Genomic DNA, 23,508 nt, shown 5'->3' on the forward strand with positions numbered 1-23,508 from the left:
CCTCACTAACAAACACACATACTTTTTTGATTGTGTTTAACCCTTGTGCTGTCTTAGATGACCCCCCCCCCCAACCCTTACTTTGACGTGTTCTCCCTACCATGATAAAGGTGGAAAGATTTCATGTAATCCATGGACACCAGTGAAGATCACAAATCATTGAAGAAAAAAGGTTCAGAGCACTGTGTAGTGGGTCTAGATGACCCAACTCCCAATGGTAAAGTGCCTAGGATAGCACAAGGGTTAAGGAGACAAGCCACACCTGATCAAAAATCAACCACATGACATGAGAGTTAGCACGGGAACAGGACAGTACCAGCATAACACCTGCAACTGCACTGTTTTCTGCTTCAGTGAATGGGAGCTAAACAGCAAAGACGAATAAGTCATACAGGTGATTTAAACAGCACTTGTTTATTAAAAAGCAAATGTGTGTTAAAGAGCTCAGGCTTGAACAACACAGGTGTGTAGGACAGCAGAGGTTTAATAAAACAGCACAGGTGTGTAGCACATGCGGTCTTGTCAATAACAACATCAATAACACTAACAAAGCTGTAAAGTCATTCATTAATAAATTATAAAAACAGTCAGTCCACTGTAACTTTGTACAAAAACTGGATCAAGCCATCTGATGAACTGGTCAATCAGAAAACAAATCAATAACCCAATGACATCATTGTCTGATTGTCTTTTTTATTTATTTTTTCATCCTGAAGTTGTTTAAGGTCCAAACTGAAACTTGCAGTTCTGTTTATTGCTTCACTTTGATGACCCGCATCCAGATTTGAACCTGGGTTTGGACCTTGTTCTAAATTTGGATCTGGATTTATAGCTGACTTTGTTCCTGCAGATTGCCCTAAAAGTTCTGGACCTAAACAGTTTCTATGAAGCACCTGGTCTAGCGGTTTCAGCAAGTTTCAGGATAGAGCTGGTTTTTTTAAACAGACACGCTGAGTCCAGACTATGGGTTTACCTGATGCATCCTGCTTGGACTCACCTGAGGGATTCACGGGTTACCTGATCAGTTTAATAATATGATTTGGCTGCAGCTGGTGATGTCAGTGAGCAGAGCTCCTCACATGTAATAAAGTGATGTTGGGGGGATACAAATTCCCTCCAAACACACACACACACACATATAGACACACTGTCAAAAGAGTCAGATTGTCTTTGCAGTCTGATTGCAGATTGAAGATGTGAATGTTGTCACAGAACTCCAGCTTGCTGTGCACAAGCCAGAAACAGACATAAAGACTTAGATCTCGAAGCTGCAGTCTCAGCCATGCCTGGTCTGAATCCACATCAAAATCTGCATCTAACAATTTTTTTTAATTCATTTTTTAAAGCTTTTTTACTCGGCCGATTAGTTTGTTCTTGGAGGTCACACTTGGTTGAGGGACCTGTCTTGGTGACTTGGTGAATGTTTTAAGAGATCCTCTCAGGCGTCATCCCCCTTCTGCTGGCTGATGTTACACATGAAGACAGGGAATTGTACTTTTTCAATATGTTGCAGTTTTTCAGGATGGCTCTGATGGCACTTCTTTGCAGCAGACAATTGACAGTGGTCATGGTTTCATCCACGACTGGGTATGGTGGCTTTACCCTCTATGAAACAGACTGCCTTCATTGATGAGTCAGACCAAGGTCCCAGGAGACAGCTGGTCTGAGATTAGGTGGGAGGGAGCTTCCTGTTTCTGAGCGGAAAACAAGTCATGGCAGAAGGTACCCGCTGATGTCCTGAAAGACAGAAGGCGCTGGATGAAAGACCTGCGATGTTCAGCAACATAAAATATTATGACAACACACAGATGGATAAACAGGCGTCCTGACTGAGGCTTGGTATCAGGAATATATCAATCTTTTCCGTTTAAAGTGCTGTGATCTGTCTCACCGAACCCAACCTCCCTTGCAGTGAGTGGGTTGCCGTTACCAGGTCCTATTGGTCCAATGGTGGCTTTAACCTGCAATCTTCCTGTGTCACTTTCCCACCAGGCCACTGACCAGCGACTAATTAACACAATCAAGAGAAGGCTTCCCAGTCTGACGTGGGTTTGGTACACCACATTCTGATGGAATGGAAACAAAAACTGACATTCTGCAATATTTAAGGAGTCTTTTCACAGATGCCTTGTTTTATTTGGCTTTTCATAAGCTGGTCAAATTCTGCCTGCTGCTTCTGTTAAATATGAAGGGGAAGGGGCTTTTGTGGGACCAGTTCGCCATTGGAGACAGCTTTACAATATGATGACAGATGTACAGATTGTATTGCTGCATTGTCGGACTTCAGCTGATTCCTACCTGCTATGCAGCGGGTGTCCATGAAACGTGACTGAGTGCGACAGTGTTGGTTTGGGATGGAGCGCAGCATGCTGGTAACCCCCATCAGTCTCATAGGTAGACTGTGGGAGAACAGCATGAGTGGTCCGTCTGCGCTGAAGAGCCTCCCCTCCACCATTCTGACCTTTAACCTTGGCCTTTGTCTTGGTACCTGCACCTGCTGTAACTTTTGAACTGGCCTGATTGTGATGGGAGGAGCCAAGTGTGTTTCTCAGATACCAGTCCCTGAGACCTGCAAATCAGAATCAGATGATGGATCAGAGAAATTATGGTAATCATGATAAAGATCAATGACAAGATGGAGTCTGCATCCTAAACTCAATCTGGAGGTGAGTTCCATGAAGGAAGAGTCTCATAGCAGAAGACCCGCTATTTATTCTAGATTAGGTAAATCAAGGAACGACTGGGATTCCCACTGACTCAGAATATAGTAATCTGTTTGGAAAATAATGGTTCTTTAAGATATGGTTGAGCTCTTCTGTTTATAGCTATATATGTTATTTCATATATACTTCAAAATTATTTGAAATTCCTTATGTATCAGTCAGCAATGAAAATAAATAAAGCTGCAGAAATATAATTGACTTTTTTTTGTAATACTGTGGAGAAAGAACAAAGCATAATTGTGCACATTTACATATAGACACTAGATCAAACTAAATGGAACTTTTTTTTATGAATCACTCTGTAGTTCGGGGTTTGGAGTAACACAGGGTTTGGATAGCCACAACATCATTTTGGTCATGTTCTTGGCCACCAGTTCCAAAAAAGCTACCCAGACCTTCAAGCTCTTCTGGGAGGATACTGGGGCATAACCAGATCAACAAAGGAGTAATTCACCACTGTCCCCAAGGACAGCTGTGGGGCTTCTTTCAATTGAGAAAGCATATTGATAAAAGGCAAAGCATCCTAAACTAAAAAAAACTTTCTTTTTCTGTTTCCTTGATCCACAACTCTAATAATAATAATAATGGATTGGATCTATCTACGCTTTTCCAGACACTCAAAGCGCTTACAATGTGTCCATTCTTCATCCACTCTTCATTCACACTTGGTGATGATAGAGGCAGGGCTGCCAGTCCTACGTGGCTACAGTCCCTCTGACCATCACCGGGATCATTCAGGCACATTCATGCAGGCAATAGTGTTAATATATGGTAATTGCCCCAGTACCATTGTTCATTCAAACCCTGGTTTCCTGCGTGGTAGTCTCTCACCTTACCGACCGAGCTACCCAGCCGCTACCCAGACTCTAGAATTCACTTCTATCAAACATCCAAAACAGGGGTCCCCAAATCCAGGCTTCGAGGGGCTGGTGTCTCTCCTCCCAAATCAACAGAATTGTGGCGTGGAAAGGTACGTTTTGCAGCTGGCAGGAATAATCAAAGTATCCGTTCTCTGTTTCAAAATGAGATTGCCACAAAACCGCATGTTATCTCATATTGGAATAGGTTTGGCAGTAGAATTCAGTGGGAAAAGGTTTGGTCCCTGCCACAAAAGTATTTCATCATCAATAAAATCTGAGAAATTTCTTTCAAAATTCTTCATAAATTTTATCTAGTGAAACACTTATTTACTAAGTTTAAAAAAGACCTGGACATAAACTGTTCATTTTGTCATTCCTCACCAGAAACTGTGCCTCATCTTTTTTAGTACTGCTCCTTCACTCAACTATTTTGGAAAGTTTTCATACATTTTATAAGAACTCATCTATGTGAAGATTATAGATTATTTTATGAGCATATTTTTGGATATTTTACACAAGGGAGACTTAATGCAGAGAAAATATATGTGGTTAATTTACTTATAATTACGACTAAATACTTTATACACAAGTGTAAATATGCCAACAGTATAAAATCCTCCACTAACAAAAAAGCTGTCAGAACAGTTGAAACATGGTCTCTTTAGAAACTTTAACAGATTCCTTTGACTTTATTATTTTTGTTTAATTTTCGCTTAACCTGTTTTACATTGTTATTATTATGGTTTTTTGTTCATTTTCCTGGCGAACGTGAAAATTGTATTTTGCACACAGTGTGGAGTTTTGTGTTTGGTATTTTGTATGTGCAATATTTGTTAATAAAGTCTTTAAAAAAGCGCTGGTGTCTTGCTGGTTTTCCAGAAAACTTGCCTTATTTGCTGCTGATTACCTGGATCAGATGTGTTTAGCCTTAATGGGAGGTTGGTTGAAAAATATGTAGGACACCGGCCCTCGAGGCCTGGATTTGGGAACCCCTGATCTAAAACCCTGATTCACTTCCTGTTTTTAAGTCAGAACTCATCAGAACAGATTATTCGTCAAAAACAAATTTTTTCATTAATTTTTCCTGTGGTATTCAATACTCACTTTTAAAAATAACATTTAATATTTTATGTGAATGCAGAACCACAGACTGACTAAATATTTGGTAGATCATGTACACCAGAGCAGTCCCAACCCTGATCTTTGAGGTTTCCTATCCTGCAGTGAAGTAAGCCAAACCTACCTAAGTTTTATGACCTTTGGTAAAAATTTGGACAATTTTCTTTGTGGAGCAACAATAATGGAAAGTTTTAAGATGTTCAATAGGAGAGCCTGATGATGAGGAGGAGGATGTTGAAATTAGGATGCTCACCTTCCAAGGCCAAAGCCTTGTGGAGGCTTCTGGTTGCCTCCTCCAGTTGAGAGTCTTGGTTGGAGGCTAGCTGGGGCGGTCTGGGTGGCAGCAGGTTGGGATGGGGGTCGGGCTGGATGGTGGGCGGTGTGGAGTTGTGGCCACAGGACTTGGTGCGAGTGACAGTAGATCGCTCCTGCTTGCCTCCAAGATGGCGATAACAAATTGGTGGGGCTCCCGGCAGTTGGTGGACAGAGTCCCCATTGCGAAGCAGCTGATGCTGCACTGTGATTGGCTTCTTGTTAGGTTGTGAGAATTGCCTCTGCAGCTGCCTCTGCCTCCCGCACACATAATCAAGTAGGATTTCCCCATAAGCCCCCTCTCGCCTCTTTCCAGCAGCTGTCCCCTTCTCTTCCTCACTAATGGTCCTCACATGTCTGTCGGTCAGCATCTCAGGGCTCCAGAACGTTCCACCAGCACTCATCTGCCGGGACATGGCACCAATGTGCTGCGCTGCCAACTCCTCCTGTGGGGGGGTGATGCTGCCCACGAGCCCATTTGAGCCTTCACCTCCTACAGAAGGAGTAGAAGATGTGGAGTCCTGGGAGCCTGTGGGAGGGTTAGAGGGGGGCTTATGGGTCTGAAGAGTGTCTGCCCTAAAAGAGGGTAGATACAAATCCATTGTCAGTGAAGATCCTACATCATCAAGGTTTTGCTGATCCAAAGACATTAAAGACGTTTGTCTTCCTCAGCTCTACATGACCACATGTGACTCTGAGCCAAACCGAGGTATTCTGAAGAAAGACCGGAAGCACAAATGAGTGAATCACAGGGACCCCCCACCACCACCACCACCACCCCACCGCTGTTTCAGTTGTCTGTAATGTGACTGCTCTGGGACATAAGCGGATCAAACCATTGACTGTATAAAAACTGGACTGAGTGCATGAGTGTGACATTATCCATAGAAAATGGCTTACTTCCGGCTTCAACCAAATGTAGTCAATTCAGTCGCCATTTTTGTGCGACACGGATGCAGCAATGTTGGAGCCAGAGATCGTCAGTAAGCAATGATTGGTCCAAGTTGGTCGAGTCAACATTTTTATGGCAACCCCTCTCACCAATCAGGAGTGAGCTTGTTAGAAGTCCACATCCTTACCACTTGAAAGCGGGCTTGGAACAATCTGTCAATCAAACATTTAATGTTGAACATGAGACCACAACTTTCATTGAGGTATCTGATTGGTCAGTTTATAATTTGAATAACTTGCACAACAGAAAAAAAATTGGGGAAAAAACAAGATGGGCAAGAAACATGTTAAAAAGGTTTCAGATCAGGAATGGTTATCCTGAGAAATGGAACTGAGTACCAGCTGTTTATTTCTCTATAGAAGTCCATGGGATTTTGGCTTCTTGGAGCCAGCGGGTACTTCCTGTCTGGAACGTCAAAGGGGGAGGGGTCACTGAGTCCAGTTCTCATATACAGTCAAAGTTTCACACCAAGCCTACTTGCTGCTTCTTCAGAAGAGTAAGAGTTTTATTTTACAGTCTGCATAATTCTTCAATGACACCAGAAAAAGACATTAGATTCATCACTACTCCTTCCTGAAAAAAAGAGCCAAGTCAGCAGCACAGCTAAAGATATGAAGGAAGGAAGTTGCTGAGACAGCAGCTGCAATGTCCATTATACAAAACGCCTGCACCGGTTTGGCATGGATCCCCATAAAAACCTACAACAATGGCTAGGAAAACCAAAGAAGGTAAAGGGAATGGAAGGATAATAAAATGGAAAGATAGTGTCAAAATTAGACCAATTGGTTTTCTGGAAAGATGGCACACATCAGATTTTTGTATGGAGTTAATTCAGTTTCAATAATCAGAAATGCACACAACCTGTTTCACAAATACACACGCTCTGATTCACAACTGTAATTTTACACAAACGTGGAATCATTCATTTGGAAATGCACCTGTTGTGTTTCACACATGCACCATAAGTGTTTCTCACAAATGTGCACGCTGTGTTTCACAAAAACACAATACATTTTTCAGAAATGCACACTAAATGCTTCACAAACATCATTTTTAGGAACACTTTAGAATGTGCATTCACAAACTCGCTCTCATTTGTGAATCTCCCCACATTTGTGAGAGATTTCTCTACAGTGAATATTGAGACTCCCTTCACGCTGCAGGTCAACTAATGTCACCAATGGCTAATGAATCTGTCAATCAGACTCATTAGCAAAGCAGGCATGTTCGCTTTCAGCCAATTGAATGGCCCATTAGACTTTCTTCACGCTTTCGAACTGATGTCAATCTTTGAGCATACATCAGGTTTGGTTAGCTGGTGACCCGTGATGGGTTAACAGTACATGTCTTTTTGTGATGGAGATGTGAGTTGAGATCAGTGTACCTGTTGAGCAAGTTCCGACTAGTTTTGTTTTGGTAGAAAATCTCAGCTGGAGATCCAGAAGAAACCACCAGAGGGTGACTTTGAGCAGTCGCATTATCTGACAGACGAGAGAGCCAAAGGTGTGACAACATTCGCTGCTCTGAAATGAATGTGTTTTAGTCTCTGCTGCTGGCACTTTGTAAAAGATTGTCCTTGCTGAGATAGAAAAGCAGAAATGTTACCGTTACCGTGTTCATGTCCTGCCGAGTCTGGAGTAGAGCTGCTCTCTGATCGAACAGTGTCGTCTGAAAAGCCCAAAAGAGAGCACACTGATACACAAAATGAAATACACCCAGGTTCAAAATAAAGGCCGGAAAGCACAGACTTCCTGTTCTTCCTGGAAGACAAACTCAAACATTTGACTGTGTGTGTGCTTCACCTGTGTGGCATCCTCTGTGCACAGTCCTCTTGCTGTTGTGCGTGTTGGTGTGATTGTGTTCTGATGTGTTGTGTTTCCTGAGAGTTCCACTGAATATTTTTTTTCTCTGCTTTGAACGCTGTGTGTTTTCCTCCTGCAGACAAACAGAAAAGTCTTTACAAACAGGAAGTTTGGTGAGGAAACAGTGCAGGAGCATTATCTCCTGAAATACCTCTTCTGATCCTTTTCTGTCTATAAACATTAGTTCAATATTGTAAGGGATTATGATACACAGGTGAGGACACAAGGATTGTTCTGCCCTTGAGCTGTTTTCATTTATGTGTGGGTTTGTTGTTCTGTTAGATGCCAGTAGAGGGCCACACTGACCTCTTTTTCTGTGAGAAAGAAAAGACCCACACGTGGTCTGTGGTGGTGGAGTGTGAGCTCTATGATTGCCTGGATATTCACTTCACCACCATTATCTGTATAAAGACCTCATTAATTTGAAAGGTGGTTGTAACACTGGACACGGCATAAGTGAATGTGCCAGTCAAAATACCTAAAGAAAACAAAGCCCGTTTTTTAAGCTTAGCAGATACTTGGAATGAGATACTGATCTATTGGTCTACATCAACGAAAGACATCAGACTTACATCTGTGGAACCTTGTGATAAGCAGCCCCCTTAATTGACATTTATGCTCCACACCTTAAAATAACACACAACGATAGTGAATGTGAGGGTGCAAGCAAGTCACTGGGGGCTTTAGGCGGGCACTTTCTCTAAAACTGGTCTTTCAATAGAGCCAAAGAAGAGTCAACAGAGTGTTCCGGCATCCCTGAATGGCCCCCTCTCTGTCTGCACCCAAACCTCCACTTCTATCAAGTAGGGGTGTGCAGGAAAACCGATTTGGTGATACACTGCAATATTTCATTTGGCAAAACCTGTACCGAATTAAATTGCTGTCAAAACAATATTTATTTAATTAGCGTCCTTCAGCGTCTGACTTTTTTCCACTTAAACCCCCGAGCACTGGTTGGGAGCAGCTTTGAGCAGCTCTACACCACACGAAAGAATCTCAGTGAGAAGCAGCTTGTTTTGTTGTTATGAGACATGAACTACTTAGTTTTTCCTTGGGATGGGAACCGAACAGAAACTCTCTTCCATGTTGCTGCCAGTAACATAAAAACACAGATTGCAGTGCTTTTTAGAGGCTCAGATAAGAACGAGTGAAGCACTGCAGCTGCACAGAGGCTAATGAACAGAGCATCAGGCAAAATGCTGTCAGCAAAGCGGGTCAAAGTTCTACAGAACCTCACAGCAATAGATTCTAGTTTAGCGACCTTATGGATCAGAGTGATGAGTACAACGCTCTGAAAAAAGGCCAACGTCATGGCGATGAATGTAACTAGTTTACTTCTGTGTGGGAGAAAGTGGAGCTGCAACGGTGCAAAGCAGACCTATATGTAAACAAAGCTTCTTAGCCACATTAAAGCGTCTCCTTCATCCTGTCATGCTGCCTCATCATCACACTCATTGTTTCTGGAAAGAATTCGTGTTTTTCTTTGTTTGTTTCTTAATTTTTTTTAAAGTACCGATCAGGCTCCTGAGCTTTTAAGTGTATTATAGTGTTAATTCCTCACAAAAATAAATCCCAAAGTGGAATTTTGATCCATTCATGCATTTCTGGGTATTCCTCTAAAAACCTGCTCTCTGAGCACAATCCAATCCACCAATCGTGGAATCTCCCAATCCACAAAAACAAGCGGGTTCTCACATTGTGACATCACAAACTGAGGAACAGCCTTTTCCAGGAAGAGACTGCACTGCCAGCCCCGCCCCCAGACTAACACACACACCCGCTTTCTCCATGGAGCTAGTGGTGATCGCCAAAACACTTTCCTTTTAGATGCACGATATGCACATCCATCTTTGTAAAAGCTTGGATGTTTGTTTTCATGGGAGAAACACAGACACGCTGCCGAGGCCGGCTCTAGGATTAAATGGGCGACACCCACAAGGAGAAAAAGGCGGGGCCTCAGAAATGGAATCGTCTTATTTCTGGGTAAGATAAAATAGATCATATTTCATTAAATAAATCGACATGAGCAGAACATCATCATCACCTCTTTTTTTATGGATGTTTTCTGTTCTGGCAGCAACAGAACTGATCCCAGATGAACCTTCAGAGAATGGCTCACCTCCACACGACTTTTTCTGTTTCCTCCCCGCCTCTGGACACACGGGGGCTTCTCCCCCACCTCCAAAGGGAAGTCACAGGGCACTGTACCTGTCAGCTCCTGACCAATCAGAGGACAGAATGTACATGTAAATACATTTTGTCTTTGGACGGACTTCATGAGGAACATGCGAGTCACTCATCTGTAATCATGTCTGGACTGCAGGGCTATTCAAGTACAGATTATGTTGGGCTGGACTTTCTGATTACTCAAGGAAATTATGAAATCTTCACATTTTTACTAAAGAACATGTCTAAGGGAAAGGGTCAGTTATTACTTATGTAACTAATACAGAGGGGAAAAAAATAGGAATTTAGCCATTAATGACTCAAATGTGAAAAAAGTGCATAAAGTGGATAAAAAGTGACATACAGTATTAACCAAAACACAGCCTACAAAAACCTGAACCAGGTTTTTTGTAACTGTTAGCTATTACACTGTGTGGTGTAATAGCTAAAGTAGGCTTGTTTCTCTTAAGTAAGAGGATTTAGATGTTAGAGGATTCTCAACAAGATGTTTACGAATACTATCAGCACAATAAAACCAAGATGCCTCTGAATGTTTATGAATTAGTGTAGAATTGTGGATGAATCACTGACTTTTCTGTGATCTGTCGCTGCCATCAGGCACGATCACTTCAGACGTGATCCTGCGTCTCAATTCAATTCAATTTTATTTGTATACCCACACAAGGAGGGATCCTCCCCCAGGACGGACAGGCAATGCCTTCTGCTCTCTTCTCCATGTCAGTCGTCCTGCAGTTGCCAGGGTATCAGTGTGTGTTGGGGAGGGGCTTCACTCACCGCTTCCTGCAGACATATGTGCCTCAACTCAGCCAATCGTGTGCCCAGTAGCGCCTGCAGGCCCCGCCTCCTCTCCTGCAGTTCTGCCATTCTCTCTCTGTTCTTCCTGTCCCGACAGGTAAGAATCTCTGTGGGTAAAATGAGGGGGAGGGGGGTTCAACACTGAGTTCACAGCAGTGCAGGTCCATGGAAGCATTTCTGTAGCATAATTAAAAATAAAAGTCAATACCAGAAATGCTGCTTCATTCATCTATTGAGTCAAAAATAAAAGGAAAAATTAACCCCTTCCAAATGCTTTTTCATTTTCTACTTCAACACCGCTCATTCTGTGACAGAGGATAAAGCAAAGAGGGGATTGCATTTTCATTTTCACATTGCCCACATAAACTGTTGTATAATTCAATTCAAGTCAGCTTTTCCAGGGGGGGTGACTTCAGTGCTCCCACAGAGCATCCCGGCTGGAGCAAAGCATGTCTGAGCAGATCAGCCGGACTCGTAGCTTCGTGTTTGCGGGCAGGGGGCTTCGGACCGCACTCTGTCCAGCTGCTCTGCCAGACTCAGGAGAACCGTGTCTCCCGGGAGAACCGTGTCTCCAAGCAGAGGTTTGTGAGTTTACGTTAATCCACGGCTATTAGCCTAATGCTAACCCTTCTTTCGGGTCCATTCTGCCAAGAATAAAAGCACTGGCCACACGGATTTAAAAAATTATGAACAAACAGGCCCTTTATGATAATCATAACAGTAATAAAAGCACATTTAGAAGATAGTCTCCTGCTGTTTCCCGCTGGTTTTGCTGTTCGAGGACAGCTGCAGCCCCATCAACAGCTCTAGCACAGATTTGGCCATGCTAAACGTTTGCTGTTTGAGGTAGAGTCAACAATGCAGATGAAGTGCTCTGATGTCATCGCCCCTCCTCCCCCTTGGAAATGCTGGCTGGAATTAAACTATGCGACAGTTTTTGCGCGGTGGATGTGAAAACAAAAAGGCATTCCGCTCTTTGCATTACCGCTTTATTTATTTCACAGAATGAGCGGTGTTGAAGATGAAATAAAAAAAAGGTTTGGCGGATTTATTTTTCATTTTATTTTTGAGTCAAAGAACGTAACTTTATCGTTAAAATGAAAAAGCGTTTTCCGGTATAGACTTTTATTTTGAATCATGAGACAGAAATGCTTCCATATCTGCCCAGATCCTGGCTGCATTCTTACCAGGAGCAGAGATGAAGTGACCTTTGACCTCCATGGCATCCCATGTGACCCACCTCCTCTGGACTTGTTTTCAAGCTCCCCCCCCCACGCACACACACTTGCTACCTCCAGACACGTTATTCACAGCCTCCACTCAGGCGCCCTGAGGCCACCCAACACCCACACGGGTCCAGCTCTCAGGCGGCCTGCTGAGGACACTGCACCTCCCATTCTGACAGGTGGGGGGGGCGCAAGGGGCTTTACCTGGGAAAGGAACAGAGGGGAGGGTTAGAGCTATAAAAACAACACAAAGTGCAGATCAGATGAAAACCTTTCACAAAATAAACACAAAGACAGTCATCACGGACAACCACAGACAAGTCTGCCGGACCCTGTGGTTGTTCCACACAACGATCATACTTCCCGGATTAGACTGGAGTGTTGTCTGTCAGACTCTGAGGTTTTCTCTCAGTTGGGTGGATCATGTATGCGGAAAACACCAGAGCCTAACTCTGAACAACCAGCTTTTGACCTGAACCTCGTCAGAATCCACCAGGGAGGGTTAGACAACAGCAGTCACCAATTAAGCATTTTAGTCAGACAACTTGTGCAATAGATAATTATTTATTTCCACATTTCTTTTAGTTTAGCATAAGGCTCTGTTCAGATACATAAAACAGAGATCTCCATAGAAAACTTTGGGTATTAAACTACCCCTAACGGAGCTCACAGGTGGAAGCCGCGGAAATGGATGAAGAGGCCGTGGCGCGCACATCTGGTCCTTAAGTAGGACAGGTGAGTTCAGGTGAGTTCATTGGGCTGAAGCGCCCACAGGGAGGAGTAAACAGGTAAACGCAACTCTGAAATGTCTGCATGAAATTCTCCCAAGGTCGTTCATTTTGAGCCCGGGCTCTCAGTGATGTCTGTCTCCACCTGATCCATAGTAATATCAATAATCCAAGCAGAATCCCAATCCAAAGGGCCTATTCCGCTGCACAGCTCCCACTGAATGGACACTGCCAACTCTTAAATCAAAAATCGACCCTGTTGAACAAAATGAGACCACGAATTTCTCCTGTTTTTGTTCAAAAAGGGGTAGAAAGAAGCAGAAAGCTTTTAAACTCTACCAATTATTTATTTATCCTTAAGCACTTAGTAACACACACACATGCACACACAAAAACACACATCTTCCATCTCATTTCCTTCCTTCTTCACAGTCAAAAAAAACACCATTGTGGCCAATCCGTGATCTACCTCAGAACTCTGCTTCCTCTTCTAACATGTTATATGTTAGATTACATTTTTGTGTATGATGTATAAATAAGGTGACATGTCTAATGACCTATAAAGTAAAGACAAAAACAAGGCAATTTGTTGTGTTGGCTCTGACTCCAGCACAGACGCAACACAACTGCAACAAAACATAGATACAACTGTAAAACACTGGTAACAAACTGTAACTTAAGTCCAACCTTTAAATCTGTAGAACAACAGTAAAAAACTCAGTAACGCTTCTTTAACAAAGCAGTAAATGTAAAACAACGAACAAGATCGCCATGCAAACAAACCGTCATTTACCTGAAAAAAGCCTCAATTTACTTGTAAAATAGCTGTCATTACAACACATGTAACACAACTATAAATCACAATAACAACTGTAACAGGAAGAGTGCCACATAAAAAAAAAATATACAATTTACATGCAGCAAGGTTCTTCCACAATGTAACAACTGTCAACCACTATATCATTACTGTAATAGGACTGACACACAGATGTATCAACACTCCTACACAGCTGGAAATGAGCTGTAACACAACTGTACATTACAAACAAGACTGCCACACAAAGATAACACTGATAAAACTTACATGGAACAATGTTTTAAGTTATCTGTAAAAGGTTGTTCCATAAAAGTTGTTACACAACCATAACACAACTGTTAACCACAACAGCATAACTATGATCTGACTACAACACAGCAGTGACGTGGCTGCAACAATACATATGTAACACACTTACGATGCAACTGTAACACTGTTCTAGTACAAATGTAACCATTTTACACAATTTCAACATAACTGTGACAACTTCTGAACAGCTGTAACACAAATTTATTGTTGAAACAGAAAAACTGCAACAAAACTGAGAAAGGCACACATCCTAACTGAGTTTCAATGCAACAACTAGATAACTAAAGACTCACAACACAACTTCTAGATATCTGTAGACACAGATGTAGCAATTGTGTTACAGCAGTGAAGGTCAATTGATCAAACTTTATTTAAAAACACAGCTAAAAGCTCTTTAAAAATAAAATCAAACAGACCGAATCAAAAGGATTTCTAATAAAACCCTCCATTGACACAAACACACCATGATCCCACACACAATGCATACAGGCGCAAAAAAATAAAACAAGTTGTAAATGTTGAGCTTAGGAGAAATCTGGAGCAGTAGACGGACACAGCGGTCTGAGTTTGAACACATCTGTCCTTCAGAAGCAACTCCGTCCACAGCTGTCAGCTCGCTGCATCATATAAAGACAGCATTGGAGTCAGAAGTGTGTTTCCTGGATAGAAGACCAGCAAGAAAGCATGCGTACAAAAAAAAAAGGCACAGTCACACAGCTGAACAACTTTTAACAAACCTACAAGCTCATGTCTGTACATTCAGCTGTCCTGGTCATCAACGTCCTTAGAGGTCCGACTTTGTTTGGAGGCCACCAACTGTTTGGATCCTCTATGACATAAAACTGTCCATTGAGGACAGAAAGGTATTGATTAGTGTCAGATCCTCATCGTGCTTAGATCCACTAAAGTTGATGTGTTCTTTGAAGAGTTCTGTTTCTGGAACAGATGTTCTCCTCCAACGGCGTGGAGCTCCAGCGGGTTGGTTTTTCCGTTGGGTCTAGGATCAGCTCTGAATGCAGAGCAGCCTTCAGTCCTGAGAACAGGATGTTCAGGCCAGCAGGAAACAGGAAAGAGGAAATAGGTCTGAGAGGAAGGGAAATAAGGGGAGGGGGAGATTAAAGGCCAGCAGGTCTGTGAGCTGATGGTAACACCAGGAGCCCCACAAGGCTCAGATACCCCAACAGAGGCAGCACAACCAGCAGTATAGGTTTTTAAGACTTTTGACAGTGGGTGTTGCACAAAAATTCTTGTTGATACACAATTAGAAGAAAGCTTTTTAGAGTAATGTCAGGTGGTATTTGATTTAGTTTTTAATAAGAATTTCCTATTATCATTTTTTTTTAAATCAAACCACTCATTAATACGACTCATAAAGAGATTTGCTTAAAGTCACTTAATTTCAGTAAAAAAGCAAGAACACTTTTGTTAATGACAATAAGTGATACCAGAACCCCCAGTATTTGATTATTGTGTATTTTTCCCCCGTCTTTTCATTTTGATTGTTGTTGAAGTTTGAGGGGAAAAAAGAGGCAGCTTGTTTGTTCCTTAGTTGTTGCTAATAATGTTTAATCAGAGTCGAAGCATGTCAGGTATGTGAAAACACAACCCATGTCTGACAACAGAGGAACCAAGATGTCAGTTAATAATCACAGACAGTATGAACTTTACTGCAATAAAAATGGAGGCTGTAAAGGACGTCTCAAAGTTTTCAATCAAAACAGGAAGTCGTAAATAATGGATGAATAATTACTGCTAATTAATCACAAATAAGCTTTTTGGGAGTCTGGCGGTTTTTGGTTGACTCTTTGAAAAGCTCGACTATTTGACAACACCAGCTGTGGAAAACGTTGCAGTGTTTCACGCACACTTCTACTCCAACATGAAGATGTTTTTGCCATTTTTCATCTGACAATGAAGATGTGTGCGTGAAGTTTTGCGCGTGTACGTTCCACAAGCTTTCCTCCATGACTCAGGCTGTAGGGCTACTATCAGTTCCTGATGCACAGAGTGACAGAAGCTAAAGATTGACACACAAGCTACACATCATCCCACAACTGACCCACAAATATACAACAAGCACACACTCCAATACGTTCAACCAGTCTACAGACACACCACAATAACGCAGAATGGACAAAAACACTACCAGCAAAAAAAAAAAAACAACCACAACAACAGACAGGTCACAACAATATACAACTGAGTTACAAACACACACCACACACACATTACAATTACGGTATATACTCTTGATGCTATAAACACTCTATAAAGACACCGCTCGGTAAACAACACCCGATGCACAAATACACAACAATAGCAGACAAACACTCAACCAGCACACACTACTAAATCACACAACCAGCAAAAAGCCCACAACCATCACAGTAGAATAATGCACAACTGAAGTACAAACATAAAACAGCAAACACCGGAACAACAGGCACATAACAGACTGAGATCACATTATACAACAGATGTATAGACACACACTACAATAATACTCTAGTGATCCTGTAAATACACAGTAAAACACACCATATTAAAAAAAAATCGCCATACAAACACACAAGAGAAAGACACCCTGTTGTTTAAGTCCAGTGTGCTCTCCAACTAACCCGATATTACAGCTTCTTTTTGGCAAAACACACCTGATCCAGGTGATCAGCAGCAGGTAGGGTGGAGTATTTTGAAAACCCAGCAGGAGGCCTGGACTCCAGCCTTTTGTAACATCAACACAACTGGACTACAAAAACAGAACACATGCATGACACAATGCAAAACTGACATTAGAACCCCAGCAGAGACACACCACAGCATTGCACAACTGACCCAGAAATGGAAACACAAAAACAAGCACGCCACAACAACCCAAACTTGACCTACAAACACACCACAGAACACACACACACCGACGTAACATCACAATTTTGAGGCACAACTGATCTGCACACACAAACACACAATCAGAGCCACTCTAACCTACACAGAGGTTGGGATGGAATGAGACACAAAGGTCATGCTTGGTCAGTAATTGGCTGCAAACACAGAGGTCATGTCCTCATTTTACTGCTAACAAAGGCAGGATTGAAGGTGGACTGTGTTCTTCAAAGCCCTTTGTTTGGTGTTGGGATTACGTTGCCCAGAGGTTACAGATGAACGAGAGCGGAGCACGGCAAAAGCAGAAGTGATGTTTGTGAGGAGGACGGACGTCCAGCTGAGAACGTGACCCTGAGGTCAGTGACACAACCAAATTATGGGAGGGTTTGAAACTTCCAACAGGCGCCAGCACCCTTACATGACGGAGGAATCCTCCCTGTAACAGCTTCAAAAACACACACACTCTGCACCATGTGAATGTAGGTCAGCTGCAAATTTTCTGCTCAGCAACAAGCAGAAAATCCCAACTCTCAACACTCACAGATGATTGGCCGAGAGCAGCAGACAGGCATCCAATAACCCTGTGTGCGTCTGTGTTTGAGCGCCCTGTCCCAATTCCCCCCCGTTGACTTGCACCCCCAGATTTTGTGCCTTTCTGGAGTGCTACACCAATTGTCTTTGAGCGTCAGGAACAGGACTCAGAAAGCATTCCAGCCACATTCCCATCAGCCCTGCTCTGCCCGGAACAATCGTGCTGACATTCATTTAAGGCATGGCCAAACCGTGCTGCTGCATGCTGAGCCGTACCATTTTAGAATGCACCAAACTGTTGTGACATCAGAGTGTGACATCACAAATGTGTCTGATGTTTGTAGTCTGGAGAATTGCAGCTGCTGGTATTTTCCCTCCAAAGCAGAAACAGTCTGGAGTCTGTCTGGAGTCCTGCTCTACTACTTTTTCCTTAACGGCCTTAAAAAACCTCCGAGGCCGAGCAGCAGCTCCACCTTTGCCTCAGATTCCTTTGTTGGTTCTTGTGATGAAGCGTAAAAAAAAAACGACCCAGATTTGGCTCTGCATGAAGACGACCTCAGATTTTTGAGCCACCACACTGCAGTCAGCCCGCCCACTTTGAGGCTGGATTCTAAGATCATGAGCACGCTCTTTCAAGTGCAGAAGAGTAACTTGTATTTTTAAGTTTGAAGACTATACAATTCTTTTGTTTGCACCCTTTTTTTGAGTTTCATGTGCAAATGAATTTAAAGTTTTACGCTCAGAACAGTGAGCGTTTGTGCTTGGAGTCATGGCACCAAAATCCCTCCATACAAAATACCACTTTAGGGGTTTTTTTCGTGAGGAATTACCATTATAATGCACTTAAAAGCTCAATAAAGTTGATTTTGCATGATAAAGCATTAATAATTCTAGTAAGTACAAATTGAAAACCAAAAGTTTTGAAAAAAATCTATTTTTTACCATGAAAGAAAACATGCAATTCTGCAGCTGACGCCGTTAAAAGGTCTCTGAACTGTTAGGATGTTTTTATGTGTGAATCATTTACCAATAAAAATGGACACACATATGAGCTGAAATCAGAGCATAAGTCTGCGGTTGTCTCATCCCAGATGTGGGTTCACGTGCGCTCTCCACAATCGACCCGTCTGGTGCCGGTTGCTGGTCCTAAACCGCCACCAACAGGAACGGCACGGCACAGAATCGTGCCTGAGAAGGCCACAGGGTGTCATCTCTCCTGCCACTCCACCTCTGCCATGCCTGCAAACCCCGCACATGAGTCTGGCACTCTCAACCGTGATGCTGGGAAAGCAGATCCACGCGCGTGTGCGATCAGGGAGAAGTGAAGATCTGCGCGCGCAGTAACATGGACGGAGAAGAGGATGCGGTTCTGCAAGTGGACACAACAGAACCGAGCCGGCGTCTCTGAGTGTCTGTGCAGCGGCACATGCACCTGGAACCGCGACCCACGGTGATCACGGATCATACCTGGATCATCCACCACGGAGGCTCCGTCACGTGATGTCCACGCCGCTTCTCGTGCTCAGGTGATCGAAGGCGGATCGGTCATCTTCATCCTCTCCCTTCTCCTCTGCAGCTTCCACCTGCCAGGCGCGTTCACGGCACTGGCGCCACGCCGCGGACACGCTCCCGCCCTGGTCCACGCGCGCATCCCCGTGTTTTTCAAAATAAAAGCGAGTCTTTATTTCCGTCTCGGTCAGCTGGTGGTGCGCATACAGAAGACTAGATATGCGTGTTCGTGCACTTTAACACAGCAGCAAGAACAAAGACCAGATGCTTTAGAAATGGTTTTCAAATAGGAATCCTGACATACAGTATGTCCACAGAAACAGTATTTGAGTCTAATCCGTGTGTGTGGATGAAAGGGTAAAGTAAAGTAAAGCCCTTTCATGGAAGGTTAACATTTTACTCTCTCCCAAACCATCATGTTACAGTCACTGATCTCTTTCAGATGACGTCCGCACAACTAGTGACCAACTTATGTTCCTCTCTTTTCTTTCGCTTTCATGTCTTCACCACAGACATTTCTATTCTTTTAGAAAAGTCCTCCACCATCTGTCCTGTCCTGAAGAAGAGCAATCTTGATGTCTCAGTAATGGACAATTACAGATCCGTCTCAAATTTGCCAGTTATAGGAAAACTCCTTGAAAAGGTTGTGTACCAACAGCTCACTGACTTTATCCTAATAAACAATTCATTTGATGTTTTCCAGTCAGGTTTTAGTCCCCATAGCACAGAAAATGCTCTTATCAAGGTAACTAACGACATCCGCCCAAACACTGATGCTGGGAAAGTCTCTGTCTTAATCCTGACTCCAAGACTGGGTTGGAATTTCTGGCTCTGCCCTTTTTTTTGTTTTTTTCTCTAACTTGTCCTGTCCAACAACTGAGCAAACAGATTTTACTGTTATAACAGGGGTTATGAATCTTTTGACACACTAGGTGTAAATTAGAATTAACCCCTTTTGTAATTTAGGCTAAACTTTATTCACCTTACTTATATTTGTAACAATTTTTTGTTGGACCGGACAGAAAAGAAGAGGGAAGGAGAGAGAGGGATGTTAGAGAGGGGAGTAGGAGGATGATTATAGAAGGGGGTAAAACCCTGAAGCAGCACAAAACAACAAGTTGCTGGATGTTTATCATTGCAGTCAGGTTCAGAAGTAATACAAATCTAGAAAGGGCGGGGCCTGTCCACACACACATTCAAATGTTACAAACATACCTGTTGGCTCCAAAAATGTTCACATGTCAACATGTACACAATCACAATACAAATAATGTTCACACACACACACATACTTATGCCTTCAGACCAACACATGTGAAACATTTCATTCAGTCACACAAGCCACCTGTGCAAAGGTGAGATAGCACCTGTGCTTGAGTGAGTGCCCATGTTCTTCTAAGGCGGATGATGGAATGTAAAAAGAAACAGGGAGAGTCTTCAGGTTTCCCCACCCCAAGAGGCTCTACCCTAAGTTGGTTCAAGTCCTATCTAGAAGACAGGAAATATTTTGTTGAATTGGGAGTTGTGTCTCAGACTTCATGGTCTTGACCTGTGGTGTGCCCCAGGGATCAATCCTGGACCCCATTTGTTTAATCTCTACATGCTGCCACTAGGTCAGTAAATTTGCAGTAATAACATATCTTATCACAACTATGCAGACGATACTCACATCTACAGTGGTGGACAAAATTGCTGGTACCCCTCATGTAAAGAAAGAACGTCCACAATGCTCACTGAAATGACTTGAAATGTTCAAAAGTAAAAATAAATTAAAAATTGTTGAAAATTAAATAATCAAAATCAGCCATTCCTTTTGAGTTGTTGATCAACAGAATTATTAAAAAAAAAAAACCTAATGAAATAGGGCTGGACAAAAATGATGGTACCTCCATAAAAGACTGAGAACTAATTGCCCAGGGGGTCATGATGAACTCAGGTATGTCCTTTAATTGACATCACAGCTGTTTTCAAACCCATAATCAGTCAGTCTGCCTATTTAAAGGGAGACAAATAGTCACGTTGCTGTTTGGTGAAAAGGTGTGAACCACACTGAACATGGACAACAGAAAGCCAAGGAGAGAATTGTCCCAGGACATTAGAAACAAAATTATAGACAAACCTCGTAAAGGTAAAGGCTATAAAACCATCTCTAAGCAGCTTGAAGTTCCTGTGACGACAGTGGCACATATTATTCAGAAGTTTAAGACCCACGGGACAGTGGCCAGCCTCCCTGGACGTGGCCGGAAGAAAAAAACTGATGACAAATGGAGGAGACGGATAGTTGGAACTGTATCCAAAGAGCCCAGAATAACCTCCAAAGACATTAAAGGTGAACTCCTAGATCAAGGTACATCAGTGTCAGATCGCACCATTCCTCGTTGTTTGAGCCAGAGTGGACTTCATGGGAGACGACCAAGGAGGACACCACTGTTGAAAGGAAATCATAAAAAAGCCAGACTGGAATTTGCAAAAATGCAAGTTGACAAGCCACAAAGCTTCTGGGAACAGATGAGACAAAACTGGAGCTTTTTGGTAAGGCACATCAGCTCTATGTTGGTAGACTCAAAAATGAAGCATCCAACCAAAAGAACACTGTCCCTACTGTGAAACATGGAAGAGGCTCAGTTCTGTTTTGGGGCTGCTCTGCTGCATCTGCCACAGGGTGTCTGGAAGTTGTGCAAGGTCAAATGAAATCTCAAGACTGTCAAGGCATTCTGGATAGAAATGTGCTGCCTAGTGTCAGAAAGCTTGGTCTCAGTCTCAGGTCATGGGTCTTCCAACAGGACAACGATCCAAAACACACAGCCAAAAAAAAACAAGAATGGCTCAGAGAAAAGCGTTGGACTATTCTGAAGTGGCCTTCTATGAGCCCAGATCTGAATCCCATTGAACATCAGTGGAAGGAGCTGAAACATGCCATTTGGAGAAGACACCCGTCAAACCTGAGACAACTGGAGCAGTTTGCTCATGAGGAGGGGGCCAGAATACCTGTGGACAGGTGCAGGAGGCTCATTGACAAATACAGAAACCGTTTCATTGCAGTGATTGCCTCAAAAGGTTGTGCAACAAAACATTAAGTTATGGGTACCATCATTTTTGTCCAGCCCTATTTCATTAGTTTGTTTTTTAAAATAATTCTGTTAATCAACAACTCAAAAGTAATGGCTGATTATTTAATTTTCAATAAATTTGAATTTATTGTTACTTTTGAATGTTTCAAGTCATTTCAGTGAACATTGTGGACTTTCTTTCTTTAAACTGGGGGTACCAACAATTTTGTCCACAACTGTATGTGTCACTGACAGCAGGTGAATATGGGCCAGTGGATTCACTCAGTAATTGCATCCAACAGATCAGTGCGTGGATGCAAAACAACTTTCTCCAGCTAAACTCAGACAAGACTGAAGTCATCATCTTTGGTCCACAGAAACAAAGAGAACATGTCAGCAGTTACCTTCACTCCATGTCTCTAAAAACTTCAAATCAAGTCAGAAATCTAGGGGTAATCATGGACTCTGACCTGAACTTTAACAGCCATATCAAGTCAGTAACATCAGCGGCATTTTACCATCTGAAAAACATTGCCAAAACCAAAAACATAGTGTCAAAGCCAGACCTGGAGATACTTATCCATGCATTTGTCTCCAGTAGGTTAGACTACTGTAACGGCCTGCTCACCGGCCTCTCCAAACGAGCTGTAAAACAGCTTCAGTACATCCAAAATGCTGCTGCTCGAGTCCTGACCAAAACCAGGAAGTATGATCACATTAGTCCTGTGCTCAGGTCTCTGCACTGGCTCCCTGTACCTCAAAGAATAGACTTCAAAGCAGCTCTGCTTGTGTACAAGTCTCTCCATGGCCGAGCACCAAAGTACATCTCTGACATGTTAGTGCCATATGAACCATCTCGTACTCTGAGGACCTCAGGGGCCGGCCTCCTGTTGATTCCCAGAGTCAGAACTAAACAAGGGGAATCAGCGTTTCAGTCTTATGCAGCTAAAAGCTGGAACAGTCTCCACGAGGTTGTGAGACAGGCTTCTACTGTGCTAAGGTTCAAATCTAGACTCAAAGCATTCCTGTTTAGCCGTGTCCTTGTCGACACCTCTTTCATTTTCTTTCCTCTTTTCTTTCTTTAAAAGTAATTTTTCTAATTTATGTATATTTTTAATCTTTGGATTGTTATATATTGTGATTTTAATGCATTTTCCTGTTTTGTGAAGCATTTTGAATGTGTACGAATTGTGCTGTACAAATAAACTTGCCTTTCCTTCTGGATTCCTGAAAACCAACTTTCTGCATCACTTCCTCATCTCCTCCGTTTCCTCCCCCCACGTCTGTTGGTTTGTTCCAATCACCCCCGTCTCTCTGGATCTCCTCACCCACCTCCCTCCAGAATATTTCCTCCTCTACCTGGGGGGTCATAATCAACTTCCAGCTTCAGACTCCTCATCCTCTCTGACCTTCTCTTCACCTCCTGAACATTCTTATCAGGGATCTCTCCTCCTCCGTTCCTCCTTCTGTCCATTTCATGGTCAAACCTCTTGAAGCTGCTTCCACTTCATCAGCTCTGCTCTCTGGTCTGGATCACACAGGACATCCACTTTTCTTCTTTCAATCACGTCAAACAAATCTCTAGTTTTCCTGTCAGAATCATCAGTGTTTTCCAACCCTGGTCCGCATGTTTCCCATGATGCCCTGC

The 23,508-nt window shown here is 42.8% G+C and overlaps 1 protein-coding gene across 8 annotated transcripts; it reads right to left on the bottom strand.

The window, feature by feature from the left end:
• Positions 1–395: 395 nt before the first annotated feature.
• Positions 396–18,956, bottom strand: ccdc120a (coiled-coil domain containing 120a). Of its 8 annotated transcripts, none has more exons than XM_011473012.4 (10): positions 18,769–18,956; positions 11,998–12,240; positions 10,790–10,917; positions 9,873–10,046; positions 7,769–7,901; positions 7,572–7,634; positions 7,351–7,447; positions 4,956–5,590; positions 2,299–2,569; positions 396–1,737 (listed from the first exon to the last, which is right to left on the bottom strand). In XM_011473012.4, the coding sequence occupies exons 2-10, from the start codon at positions 12,029–12,031 to the stop codon at positions 1,635–1,637; spliced, it is 1,638 nt and encodes a 545-aa protein (XP_011471314.1). In that variant the 5' UTR covers positions 12,032–12,240; positions 18,769–18,956; the 3' UTR covers positions 396–1,634. The 8 variants fall into 8 exon arrangements, with proteins under 8 accessions (XP_011471314.1, XP_078806211.1, XP_020557303.1 ...); XM_078950085.1 differs by having other exon boundaries at positions 7,578–7,634; positions 9,948–10,046; positions 18,769–18,942; XM_020701644.3 differs by having other exon boundaries at positions 9,948–10,046; positions 18,769–18,923.
• Positions 18,957–23,508: the final 4,552 nt, after the last annotated feature.

The sequence above is a fragment of the Oryzias latipes genome, chromosome 7 (assembly GCF_053564925.1).
Source record: "Oryzias latipes strain Hd-rR chromosome 7, Olatipes_Hd-rR_3.1".
NCBI classification, from domain to species: domain Eukaryota; kingdom Metazoa; phylum Chordata; class Actinopteri; order Beloniformes; family Adrianichthyidae; genus Oryzias; species Oryzias latipes.

Excerpts from the sequence above, each read along its gene's own strand:
- ccdc120a (XM_011473012.4), bottom strand. The coding sequence starts at position 12,031 with ATGGAGGTCAAAGGTCACTTCATCTCTGCTCCTG. Across the intron at positions 10,918-11,997 it reads TCACTTCATCTCTGCTCCTG|AGATTCTTACCTGTCGGGAC; the intron begins GTAAGAATGCAG and ends TTTTACCCACAG. Across the intron at positions 2,570-4,955 it reads CAAGGCTTTGGCCTTGGAAG|GTCTCAGGGACTGGTATCTG; the intron begins GTGAGCATCCTA and ends TCTGATTTGCAG.